General features: G+C 43.2%; 1 protein-coding gene across 1 annotated transcript; it reads right to left on the reverse strand.

The window, feature by feature from the left end:
- Positions 1-530: 530 nt before the first annotated feature.
- TCF15 (transcription factor 15) lies at positions 531-12,772 on the reverse strand. The gene is made up of 2 exons (XM_074292835.1): positions 10,878-12,772; positions 531-3,074 (listed from the first exon to the last, which is right to left on the reverse strand). Exons 1-2 carry the CDS (start codon positions 11,436-11,438, stop codon positions 3,000-3,002), a joined length of 636 nt encoding a protein of 211 aa, XP_074148936.1. The 5' UTR covers positions 11,439-12,772; the 3' UTR covers positions 531-2,999.
- Between the last annotated feature and the right edge of the window lie 832 nt (positions 12,773-13,604).

Raw genomic sequence — 13,604 nt, forward strand, 5'->3', positions numbered from 1 at the left:
TTCACTTTACCCCTCATATATCAGATGAAGAAATGGAAGTCCAGAGAAGATGGACCCAATGCACCACAATGGAAAGAAGGCTGAATCTGGGGTGAGAGGATCAGATTCAGATCCCAGGACTGCTACTTAATACCTGTGTGATCTTGGACAAGATTTCCTGGACTTGTTTCCTCATCTATAAAATGAGGGAGTTAAACCAGAAAATTTCTGAGGTTTCTTCCAGTTCTAAACAGATGAACCTATGATGTTGTTAAGTAACTTGCCCAAAGTCACATAACACATTACAGAGCCATAATTCAAATCCAAATTGTCTGATTCCAAATCTAGTTTCTCTATTGCCTCCCAGTTTTCTAGGATAAGAATATGTATCCCAGCCAATACCAGGTCCCAAGGGGTGCCATTGGCCTTTATCCCTAGCCCCCCTCTCCATTCTCTCATACTGTCCAGCAGCCCAACACATAGTCAGTTCCCACCCTCTCCACAATACCCCCCTCTTCCCCCAGTCTTGGCCTGTGGCTATGTTTCCAGGCTCTACCACCCTGCCCTACAACCCTCATCTCCTGGGAGCCCAGGTCCCTGGGCCCCTCAGTGTCCACAGAAGTTGCAGGGGATTAATCAGGTCTGGTACGGATTAGATACGCTGAGAACCAAAGGCTACTTCCCCACCACCTTGGCCAGCCAGGCCCAATGGAACACCAGCTGTGCTGAGGTCAAGGTAACATAAATCACAGCTGGAGGATGGAATAGAGTTGGGGAGATCTCAAACAAGATGCCTAGTTTTCAGGACTGGACTTTAGTGGGAAGTTGAAGTTTAATTTGGATAGAGATCAGTCTGGAATTCTTATCTTTCCCTCAGTGATGGGGGTTGGGGGGAGAAGTAAAAGAGGCTGAGCTGGTCATTTTGTTTCATCATACCATGGGGTTCTGATGTCCCTTTTTCTCACCTGGGTCCCCCATCCTTCCAATTCCTGTTTTACTTCCTGTTTAGGCAGGACATCTTAATTTGGGCTTCTGACCCAAGCAGGACAATGCTGGCCACTCCTAGAGGCTGGAGAGGGGGCCCCTGCTGCACAAGGAAGAACAGTGGGGTTGGGAAAGTAGCTCCCAGAGGTGCCTGGTCCACAGCTGTGCCTATTCCAGTCATGTGAACTGGGGCCTGACCCTGCTAATTCCCAGCCTCAGGCAAAGCCTCTTCCAATGTTAGGGGAGTAGAGGTGGGGGTAGGGGTGATTATGGATTTTTAAAGAAACTCTTAACACTTTGAAAATTGGAAGGACTTGTTTAAATTAACCAAAACACCCTACTTTCACTTTAGATATGGGAAAATAAAGGTCCAGAGAAGACATGAAATTTTCTTAGGGTCACACAGCATACTAATTCATAACTCTAGACCCTGAAAGTTTTCTCTTCATCATTGAATCAATTCAGGGAACAAGAATCAGCTGATAGACCCATTCCTCCATAGTTTCTGCTATTAGGTTGCATTACTTTTTTCTTTTAATATGCTAATTAGAGAGGGAAATAAAGAATTTAGAGGGCATCACACTTTCTTAATTAGCTACAAACTGAGGACCTGGCCAGGGGCTGGGACACATGAAAGGCAATTTCCCCTAGAACAATTGGGAAATGAGGCCTATAGATTTTGCATAATAGCTTCCAAATTTCAGAGCAAATCTGAACCAAAGTATTAGAACACATTAGCCCCACTCTGAAAGGGTTTAATGCTCCTCAGTTTAACTTCTCCTGTACTAGGATATCAGGGGTCTCAGCTAGTGTGGCAAATCCTTGGTATAAAGAGAACTATGAAGTTGACCCAGAATAGCTTCCCTGTAGCATAAAGGGATGGTCTCTCTAGTTTTGATAGTCTCTACTTCTATAAGTTTTCCCTTCTCGGGTTTGTATTCTTTACTGTTTTCTATTTTAGGTGCCAGAGAATAAGGCTAAGGAATATGAATTTGGGGAGCATCTTTCACTTAATTCATTAGATGCCAGGGGTCTGGGATGGAGCCAGAGGAAAAGACAGTATGTACCTTACTTATAGGGTCTTGGTAGCTCTTACTCCCTTCTTACAGGATGACCCCTAGCCCCAAGGACAACCTAGAGGAAAGGGCTTTTTTTAGGTCAGAAACAGGACAAGTTCATTGAGGTCCTTTTCCATCAGTATCAGCAGTTGAAGCTACCCCCAGTTCTAGGCAGGAATAATGGTGTGCATTGAAAAGAGCAGAAGAATGAGGATCAGCAGATCTGGTTTCTAGTCTGGTCTCTGTCATTTACTTGCTGTGCAACTGTGAGCAAGTTTCATTTGCCACCTGAAACTCAGTTTCTTTCTTTCTTTTTTTGGTTAAATGATTCTAGGTTTTCTCTAGTTTGTTAATTCTAATTGGTTCTCGTTTAATCAGTCTATATTAGAAGCATAAAATATAACCCTCTTAAAGACTCTCTATCCTTATCCAGAAGGTGGCTGGCTTGTAAAAGAGGGTAAAAGGAGGTTAAAAACCTCCTCTTCTGACCTGGGAACAGGACACAGGCCAGCAGATCAAAAATAACTTTTATTTCAAACCTGTACACACACATGCCTAAATATTCCATAAACATTTCCCAGCACACGAACATGTGCACACACACACACAGACACACACACCCATACATATATACACACTGACGCACACATGCACACACACCAATAGACTTAATTCTTTGAATTCTGCAATGTCTCTGACCAGTGAGGACTGGTGGAATTAGGACTCTCTGAGAGTTGGACCACAGCCTTGAGACCCTAGGAGGAGGAGATCCAGCCTATCCCCCAGCCCAAGCACTAACATCCCCACCCAGTCTCTTAGCCTACATAGGTGGGGTAGCTCTGGGACCCTTAGTCTCCTCCTGGTCTGCCCAGCACAGGCCAGCTAGGCCCCTTTCCTCCCCTGCCTTGTCCTTCGACCATCTCTCCAGGATTCTGGGACCACCATGTGGAATGAACATGTCAGGGAGGGACTTCAGGATCATCTCCGTGGCACCCGAAGTGGGGCTGCCCCTCTCGCCTTCAGACAGCTGCCGCCAAGGTCTCGTCGACTGCCCTGTGATAGAACAACATGGGTAAGGGAAGAGGAAGCAGAAAGGAAACTTTAGATGTTTTGAGTCAGTTTGAAACCACCCCAGGGGCATGAGGGGCCATAGTTCTCTCTGTCCCAAGTTCCCCAATGAATCTGACCCAATAAAAATATCGTGGGGTAATGAATGGAGAACTGGATTTGTGATCAGATCTGTTTTTTGTTGTTGTTTTTTTTTTTTTTTGAGGCTGGGGTTAAGTGACTTGCCCAGGGTCACACAGCTAGGAAGTGTTAAGTGTCTGAGATCAGATTTGAACTCTGGTCCTCCTGAATTCAAGGCTGGTGCTCTATCCACTGCGCCACCTAGCTGCCCCCTCCCCTTTTTTTTTTTTTTTTTTTTTTTTTTGCTTTGTTTTTGCCTTTCTTTTTCTGAGGCTGGGGTTAAGTGACTTGCCCAGGGTCACACAGCTAGGAAGTGTTAAGTGTCTGAGACCAGATTTGAACTAGGGTCCTCCTGAATTCAGGGCTGGTGCTCTATCCACTGAGCTACCTAGCTGCCCCCCAGATCTGGGTTTAAATTGAGGATATCTTCTTGACTTACTATGTGAAATTGGAGAAGTCATTTCTTGTTTCTCTCTGGGCCTTAGTTTTATCATATGTGAAATGAAGAGGGCTAGATTAGGGATCCAGAGCTGTACAATGAAAAGAATGCCCACCTGGGAGTTAGAGGAATTGGCTGAATCTTGACTCTGAAGCTTCCCACCCAGTAGACTTTGGATTGTCACTGAAGTTCCTTTCAGCTCTATTTTTCTATGATCCCTTTACATTTTTGATCACAGGTATTCAGAGTGCAGAGGTTTGGTCTCACCAGATCCAAAATGCCCAGGACAGACCTCTGCACTCTTTATCTTTGACTAACCATCTAAGCATCAGAATCAGAAAACCTGGGTTCGAATCTTACCTTTGCTTTTCAGTACTTGAACAAAATATTAGCTTTGGACAAAGCCCTAAGTATTTTTCTTCTCTGTAAAATCCTATTTGTTCAGTGGATCTAGATCAGGGATTCTCAAACTGCGGCCCATGGGCCACATGCAGCCTGCTGAGGACATTTATGCTGCCTGCCGGGTTATAGCAAATGGGCTGAGGGGCAGAGACAGAGTGTGAGTTTTTGTTTTTACTATAGTCCGGTCCTCCAACAGTCTGAGGGACAGTGAACTGGTCCCCTATTTAAAAAGTTTGAGGACCACTGATCTAGATGCTGCTGTATTAACCTCCCCTTAACAATAATGACATCAGTAGAGGGAATGCAGAACTGGTGTTATTTTCATTTCACAGATGAGGAAACTGAGATCTGGAGAAATTACATGACTTATCCAAGGACATATACCACAATGCCATTTGCTAGCCCATTTTCCTTATCAGTGTTTCATGCACAAAATGTCAGAGCTAAAAAACAACTTAAGAGATCATTGAGGGCAGGAATTCTTAACTTGGGTCCATAAACTTGTTTAAAAATTTTTTGATAGTTGTATTTCACTGCAATTATAAATACATAATATATTATATGTTAATATGTAGTTATAAATTCACTACAAATTTATTTTATATACTTAATTTTTTTGAGAGTTTATTGGTCTCACCAGATTGTTCAAATAAAGGTTAATAACTCTGATCTATGATAATGGCTTTGTTTTTCAGATAAAAGAACAGACCCAGAGAAGGGAATAAAGTGATTTGCCCAAAGATAGCCAGTGGCTGATGCCAAGTTCTAGAGTCCCAGGCCTTGTGGTGCCTTGAGTTGGCTTGATAGGAAAGTGGATAAGGAATCTGGAAATTATCTTTTTACTGAAGAAACTGGGGTCCAGAAGAGAGAAATCACTGGAGGTGGATTTAGAACTTTAAAGAAAGTGGTCCCACTTGAATATGGATCACAATATAGTATTTTAATTTTTTTTGTTGTTTGCTTTTTTTTCTTTCTCGTTTTCCCCTTTTTGATCTGGTTTTTCTTGTGCAGCATGATAAATGTGGAAAAATATATATAGAAGAATTGCATACATTTAGCATATATTGGATTACTTGCTCTCTAGGGGAGGGAATAGGGAGAAAAGAAGGAGAAAAATTTGGAACACAAGGTTTTGCAAAGGTGAATGTTGAAAACTATCTTTGAATGCATTTTGAAAACAAAAAGCTGTTATTAAATAAAAAAATAAAAAAAAGAGCATGGCCCCACTCTACCATACTGCCTCTTCTCCTCCAGCCCAGGGCAAGGCAAGGACACTGAGAGTAGCCTGGGATTTTTTGGTGCCTCCTCATAGCCTTGGAACAACGTGTCTCTTCACAGCAAGTCTATTTTGGAGGCAGAAGCAGCAGCCAGTCCCAGATGTGAGCTCTAGAGCTTCCCAGGCAGACTCTGTAGAGGGAGGGGGATGTGAGACAGAGAAAGGACAAGACAGAGGACCTCACAGGTGGGCAGTGAAATATCAGGGGCAAGACTTCAGGGGTGACCCAAAAGAGAGCAGCCCGGACAATCTCACTTTCCTCCCTTCCCTTGAGGCCCTCTCTCTCATCCCAGATGGGCAGGTCTGGGTTGGCACTTTGAGGTTAGGATCTGAGATGTCTAAAGAAAGCAGAGGTGGCATGGAATTGTTTAGGAGGATGAATACTTAAAAATGAATGGTCAAGACAATGGCCCCCATGCTCCCTTTTCTTCAAAACCCAATTCAAAATTTACCACCTTCAGGAAGTCTTCCTAGATTCCAAATAATGAATCTATTCTCTTTTCTCCTCTTATTAGCTCTGGACTTTGAAATTTTGATGACACTACAGGGAGTGTGGTCTCTGTGTGCATTGGAATCAAAAGCTTGAATTCTCTGCCATTTCCTAGCTGTGTGAAATGAGGATGCCTCTTGAGGGTTTCTAAAGGATTAGAGATACAATGTAGATAAAGAGAAACTTTATAAACTATAAAGTGCTACATAAATGCCATTTGTATATACATAAGTATACATATCCACATATATTCTTTGTCTTTAGTTGTGTGTGCAGTGTATCCCTAGCTAGGGATTTATTGGGGGAAAATGGACTCCAAGTCAGAAAACTTGGGGTCTAGCTCTAGCTTTGATACTACCTGTAAGGTTTATAAAAGTCATTTTCTTTTTTTAGGGCCTCAGTTTCCTGCCACTTGAAAAGAGGTTAATACTAAAGTGCCATAGAAATGAAAACAGGTTATTTGATATCTTTCTGGCAGCACTTGGGTTTAAGCACTCAGCAGGTTCTCAGTCAGGACTGCTCCTTCATTCCCCACTATAATCTCTGGGTAAAATTCTGTTCGGACTCCCTCAGATACTTTCTCCAACAGGCATCCATCTGGTAGCTTAGTAGAGGGGCTTGAGGAAAGGGCTGCTGTGCCCTCCTGCTCCCAGATCCCCTCGATCCCTCTGTTTCTTCCCATCTGAGTCCTGGAGTCACCACACAGCAGAATCCCTCCACCCCCTTTCCTAGCTACTCCCGGGAGGAATCAGCAGGGATGGGAAAGTGGCTTCTAAAGCCAAATTTGGATGGGCTTCTGCCCTTAAGATGCTCTGGTCTTTTAGACAAATCCCAAGGAATAAAGGGGAGGGGAAGTTTCTGCAGCTGAGGGTTTGAGTCAAAGGCTCATCCTGGTTCCATGTTTGCTTGTAGGGCTAACTCCTCCTGGTATACAGGCTTTTCTGACCCTTAAATTAATCTCGGCACTGATGATCTGCAATAGAAGTATAAGTTCTATGAGGACAGGGACTGTTGACTTAGTTTAAGCTTGCATCTCCTTTCTCATTGACTAGCAGAGTACCCAGTTTGTTGAATAGATAAACAATGCCTTAATTTACCTATTAGACTGAGTGTCATAAGAGCTGGAATTATGCCTTTCCAAACCTATCTTCTTAGTGCAAGGCACAGGTTTCGACTGAAACATGTTAAGGCGGGCAGCAGATGTTAAATGAAATTCAGCCACAGGTCAGTCAGGAAAGTTGTTGAGTTAGATAGATGATACATGCCTCCCATTCCAAGAATCTATCAGCACTCAGCAGGAATCTCCTATGGGCTTCTTCCAGGTTCTAGACTAATTGGCAGCCATGGCAGGGTTAGGATTAGGAGGGAACACGATTCAGAAAGTACCATCCACACAGAACCCTGAAGACATGAGTTCAGATTCTGACTTGATACATACTATCTGTGTGATCATGGGCAAGTCATTTAAGTTCTCTGAGCTTTGATTTCTTTATCTGTAAATTGACTAAATGGCCTGTGAGGTGTCTTCCAGATTTTGATCTATGATCCTAAAATTGTAACAATGAACTTGGAGTCAGAAGAAAACTGGGTTTGAATCCTGGCTCTGAAATACAATGATTGAATATTCATTCAGACATTTTTCAGTTGTCTAACTCTATATATACCCAGGATCATGTAAACATTTTTTAGCCAAAAAGGGGTCATGAGTGGAAAAAATTTAATAAGTCCTAATCTAGAGAAGACCCCATTTGGGGTTTTGTTGGCAAAGATACTGGAGTGGTTTGCTATCTCTTTCTCCAACTCATTTGACAGATGAAGAAGCTGAGTTAAACAGGATAAAGTGACTTGACCAGGATCACACAGCTAGAAAGTATCAGAGGCCAGATTTGAAGCTTGGCTCTCTGTACACTGTGATGCCTCCTAGCTGCCAAATGTTTGTATGACCTTGAGCAAATCTCTTCATTTCTGAGCTTCAGTTTCTTCATCTATAAAATGGAAATAACTCCCAAACAGGATTATTGTGAGGAAAGCATTTTTTAAACATTAATAGCTTACACTTTATTAGCATGTATTGCCTTGAGCAAGTCACTCTCCCCCTACTCTCTTTGTTAAGTGACAACAGGTTGGAGGAGCTGATATTTCATATCTCTTTCAGCTCTCACTCAAATTATTAAAATTATCCAACTACACTCCATGGCTTTGTAAAAGAAAGAACATTATATTGCTGTCTGAAACAAGGCTACTACTGGAAAGAAGTAAATAAAGTGGATCTAGAAAGAAACTATTTATTTAAGTGAAATTCTCCCTTCCTTCTCTTCCACAAAAAGGAATGAATTACCCAAATATGACCAGTGCTACTTCATGGAGAAAGTATAGGGTGGCTGTAAAAATCACTGAGCAACCAGCTAGGAGAATATAAGTGGCTCAGAAAACTGGGGGCTAAAAGTACCACTGACCTGGGTTTTCTCTTTCTTACTTTTGACTTCAGTTGGCCTCTCTTAAAGAATGGATGAACAGGGTTCAAGGGGAATGTAGAACACGAAGCAGAAGGATTGAAACAAGACAAAACTCAGTGTCCTCAAATGCACTTACGGGACTTTAGAGTTAGAAGGAATTTAATCACATGCCCCAACCTGCTACATTTTATAGATGAAGAAGCTAAAAACTCAGACTTCAGCAAAGTCAGCTCAGAAAAAGAGCAAAGCCAAGATTTGAATCCAAGTTCTCTGACCCCATATCTTTTCCATGACATAAAATTACTTCTTATTAGAACTCTTTTCAATGATAAACCTTACCTTGACAAGTCAGGGTAGTAGAATCATTGCCTAGAGCTTAGCTTTTTAAACTGTGGTGTGGGACTCCAGATGGGGTCTCATAATGAATGTGGAGGTCACAAAATTATGATTTATTATATTAGTAAATGTTTGATTTGTATATGTATTTTAAATACCTATATACTTAGGGTCATATAAAATTTTCTCAGACAAAAAAGGATTAGGAATGGAATAAGTTTAAGAAGCCCTGGCCTAGAAAAACAGCCATACTGACAAAGGCAAGGGTCCTCTTGAGGGTTCTACCTCCTTCCTTCCCTGGAAAAATATTCCAGACACTAGAACCTTACTGAGTCTGTGAATGTATGTGGGGAAAGTTTGGGGAGGGGAGAGAGGGCAAGAACACGTCTGGGGGAGGGGAAAGCAGGAGGACACTGGAGAGTTCCTGTCCTCTTTCCTTACTTTAGTAAATGAGAACTGGGGAGAGAAGACAGGAATTAGGTGGAGGAGGTAGAAAGCCTAACAGATATTAGTAGAGGAGTTCACAGATGAAAGAGCTGGAAAAGTTTAACACACTGCAGAGCAGATAGATCACTCAATTTGGAATGAGATCTGGTTTCAAATATAAGCTCTACCATAGACTTATGGCCATGGAAAAGTCACTTTACTTGCCTATCTGAGCTTTCATTTCTTTTTTTAAATAATATTTTATTTTTCTAAACATATGCAAAGGTAGTTTTCAACATTCACTTTTGCAAAACCTCGTGTTCCAAATTTTTCTCTCTCTCCTCTTCCTTCTTTCCTCAAGACAGTAAACAATCCCATATAGGTTAAACATGTGCAATTCTTCTAAACACATTTCCATATTCATCATTGAGCTTCTGTTTCTTATATGAAATGGGAATAAAAGCCACAAACTGAACTTCTGTAAGGAAAGTGATTTGGAAAATTTTAAGTGCCATAGAAACAGGAATTATAGTTGTTTTTATCCTCAAAGTGAAGGGGAGAGGAATCTCTGAGTCTAGGCTCCTGCATACATACATACCACAAGCATCAAATTCTAACTTCCTAACACTTCCATTTTTTCTAAAGGAGAAGTACATGCTTTCTTCAGGTACTAAGTAACTATTTGATAGAGAAATCACTTTCCTTCTCCTGGGCTAGGGAGTCTTTCTTATATTTTAATAGATGTTATTCCACAGAGATGGCAAGTTTTCTGCACTATTTTTTTTTAAATGCCAGGAATTGGAGGTGGATTTTGTAGGTTGATCTTTTTACACATTCATATCCTCATACAATGAGAAAGAACTCACCCAAGCAAGCCCTGTTGGATGAGAAAGAAAGAATCCAGGAAATCAGAAGATGAAAGCTCCACTCCTCCCTTCCTCATTTCAGGGTCTCCATATGTAAAATGGATGATTACATGATATTCAAGATCCTTCTCAACTTTTGGCAGTTGGATCTCTGTGCTGACTATGTCTCTCTCTTGAGAGACATCCCTCCCACCATTCTGCGTTTAGAATAGATGGAGCCTCGTGCCCAGCTTGTATCTTGGCTTATTGTGGCCAGACTGTTCTCTCTGTGGGGACTCAAAGCTGGTGAGGTGAAAATATAGAAGGACTTATTGGTCCCTTCTCTCTGTTACTGACTTCATATTGTATCTTTGACAAGAGGCAAGGAGTAGTGTGTCGTGGGAGGTCAGGGCTGCGTCCAGCTGCCCTTCCGGTCAACTTCACAGTATAAGGATAGGATCCAGCCTCCTGAAGCTCCCTTTAATAACTCCTTGGAGATATGTCATTCAGGAATTTAACAAGCTCTTATGGAACCTGTTTGTATTTCCCGCTTATGTCACTTCTCAGGGAACAAATCCTATGTGCTACCAGCTCCCTCTCATTAGAAGTGGAAGACAACATGACAGTTAAAAAAAAAAAAAAAAAAAAAAAGGCAAAAGTAAAAAAGAAATATTGGACTGGGATTCAAGAGACCCACGTTCTAATTTCAACTCTTACATCGACTGAGATCTTGGACAAATCACTTCTCTGCAGAGAAAGACTAAGGTTTGGTTAAACGAAATGATCTCTCGGGTCCCTTCCAACTCTGACATCCTATATTTACAGCCCTTAACTGGAGATGGAGAGCGGCGGAATTTCTGGCTTTTAGAGCCGTTGGGAGGGAGACCTGCCCGCAACATCGGACAGTGCGTAAGGCTGCGAGCCTGAAAAAACCTCTGAACAAACTCAGCCTGAGCCTCCCCTTCCCCGTCACCCGCTCACCGGCCTCCGGGACTCACCGCCTTGCGCTGGTTACTGAGGCAGAAAGTACAGATAGTTCGGGGCTGCTGTCTACTGTCTCCAGCACCGCTCCCAGACGCGCTGCGCTCGCTCTTGGGTCCGCAGACGGCGCGGAAACACGGCTGCCCGTCTTCGCAGCCCTCGCCCAGCAGCAACACGTTGGCCAGGTGGGAGATATAGCTGGAGGCTAACCGCAAGGTCTCGATCTTGGACAGCTTGCGATCCACGGGCTCGGTGGGGATGAGAGTGCGCAGCGCCGTGAAGGCCGTGTTGACACTCTGGGTACGGTCCCTTTCCCGCGCGTTAGCCGCTTGTCTCTGCTTCACTACAACCACCGGTCCCCCGCCACCTCCAACGCCGCCCCCGGCCCCAGCTCGGCGGCCGCCACCGCCCCCGGCCCCGCTCCCCGCCCGCCGCCGAGCCGGTTCCAGTCCTTCGTAGCCGCCGTAAGACTGGTCCGAAGCATCGCTCTCGCTCCGGTTCTCCTCGTCCTCACTTAGCAGGCTGAGGTCGGGGTACAGCACGTGGGCGGCCACCGGGCGCAGCATGGCGAAGGCCATGGGGACGGGGAAATCTGGTCCCGCTTCGGACCCTACTCAATCTTAATGCCGTGCCGTACCGGCTACCGGGGGCAGGGCCCCGGGAGGAAGGGGCCTCGACGTGGAGAGCGGAGTTCCGCACCGACAGGGCTGCGGCGCGGGCTAGCCAGCTCAGACCCCAACTTTGAACCGTGTGTAAAAATTTCGGTACTGCGCAGCGTGCGCTCTGAGGAAAAAAGCGGCCGGCACAACTATTTAAGGTTTGGGAGCTGCCGGGAGTTTGAGGGCGACTCCCCCAACCAACCAATGAGGCTGTTAAGAGTTCCGCTGACCGCCCAATCGGAAGACTCCGGTTTCCCCCACCCCCTCCCTCCCCTAACTCGGAAAGCGGTTCTCTGGAGCCCGAGGGACAGCAAGCACGCTTCTTGGAGTCCTAAGGCAGGAGACCCGGGGCCTGTGGCTCCCGCAGACCGCCCACAAGCTGCCACTGTCTCAGGCTGCGCTCCCGACCAGCTTCGGTGTCCGTGGGCCGACAGTCTGGGAAGGGAGCTGGTATGCACAGCTTTAGCCTCCTTCCGACATTACCAGCCCACTGACATACTTTATTAGTCCCTATACCTTGAAGGTGAATCTGAGGCCTACTACAATTCAATTCTGTTCTTTAAGGAGTTTCGGTGATCCTTTAACCCCGTGTTCTGTTATGTCTCGTGATGTCTGTCAGAGCTGAAAAAACGCGCGTCTGTCTTAGGGCTTCCCTAGCTTCCTTCCTACGAGATATAGCTAAAATTCCTTTTTCTGCAAAAGGTGGATTCCCCCCACCCCCCACCCCCTTTAAGCTTTAAGAGTATGCGCCAGTTACACAAATCTATATCTTGTATAGGATAGTTATTTGCATGCTGTCTCTTCCCGTTAGAAAGTGAACTCTTTGAGGCTGTGTTTTTGCACTTGAGCAGTGTCTGGCACATGGTATGTACTCAATAAATGCTTGTTGGTGATGATGATAGTGCACTCCACCGAGATTTACAGAGGAGGTAACAGAGAGAAATAACATGCCTAAACTGTTTGGGACTAGAACCTTGGCTTTCTGCTCCCAGTCCGGGGCTCTTTTTATGGTAAGGTATTACTCTTCACCTTTTGGAGTAATGGGGATTTTCCATACTTAGACCCAGATATGTATCCCCTTCCCCATGAAGGTAAAAACCCTTCCGTATTTCATTCTTTTCCTTGTCTTTTTGTAACAGATTTACCAATAAGAATCTGCCCAATATGCTGGAAGTTTCCCTCTAGATTTTATTTTTAAATGTTTTATGTATATAAGAATAATATGTATATATATATGAGAATAAACTTTGGCTGGCTCTCTATTATCTCTCAAAATCCCTACCTAAATTCCTTTTCTGTTACACATGTCATGCATAGGGTTTTATTCTATCGGGCAGATCATATTTAGTAACATGCTGCCCTCTCTGTGAGTTCCTCCTTTTTTCTTTGGTTTACCTGCAACTTTGCTGATTGGAAAACCACAGAATTCTATAAATTGTAGCCATCCAGGGCTAAACAAAAACAAAGATGGACTTTGGGAACTGCTTGGAGCTGTTGAAGATGCTGGGCAGTTTTTAAAATGTGAACCAAACTGCTCTCCTCTTATTCAATTTCAGGACTGGCTAATTTGTCCATCTGCAATACCTATCGTATATATGTATATATATACACACACACACACATATATATATATATATATATGTATATATATATATATATATATAAACATGCATGCATTTACACACATATAATATATCTTGGAAGATATGTAGGGATATCTGTATGTATGTAGCTATATATATTTGAGTGGAAACCATTGAATTGTGTGTCATATCTAGGCAAATTTTTCAGCTCTTTGGTTTTTTCTATGTGATAGAAGGCTAGGTTGTGATTTTTTTTTAGGTTATACATGAACAATGATTTAAAACATTTCCATATTAATAATTTTGCTCAAGAAGATTCAAATTAAAGGAAAAATTAAAGTGAAAAATATTATTCTTCAGTCTATATTCAAATTATATTAGTTCTTTCTCCAGAGATAGTGTGCTTCATCATTAATCCTTTAGTATTATCTTTTGATATTTTCTAGAATCATTATATTACTGAAGATAGCTAAGTCATTCACAGTTCTTCATTGAATAATAT

This window comes from Sminthopsis crassicaudata, chromosome 2 (genome assembly GCF_048593235.1).
Source record: "Sminthopsis crassicaudata isolate SCR6 chromosome 2, ASM4859323v1, whole genome shotgun sequence".
NCBI lineage: Eukaryota > Metazoa > Chordata > Mammalia > Dasyuromorphia > Dasyuridae > Sminthopsis > Sminthopsis crassicaudata.

What these genes read in the sequence shown, in the direction of transcription:
- TCF15 (XM_074292835.1), bottom strand. Translation starts at nt 11,438, where the DNA reads ATGGCCTTCGCCATGCTGCGCCCGGTGGCCGCCCACGTGCTGTACCCC. An exon ending in TCAGTAACCAGCGCAAGGCG is followed by an intron (nt 3,075 to 10,877) that starts GTGAGTCCCGGA and finishes GTTCTATCACAG; the next exon opens with GGCAGTCGACGAGACCTTGG.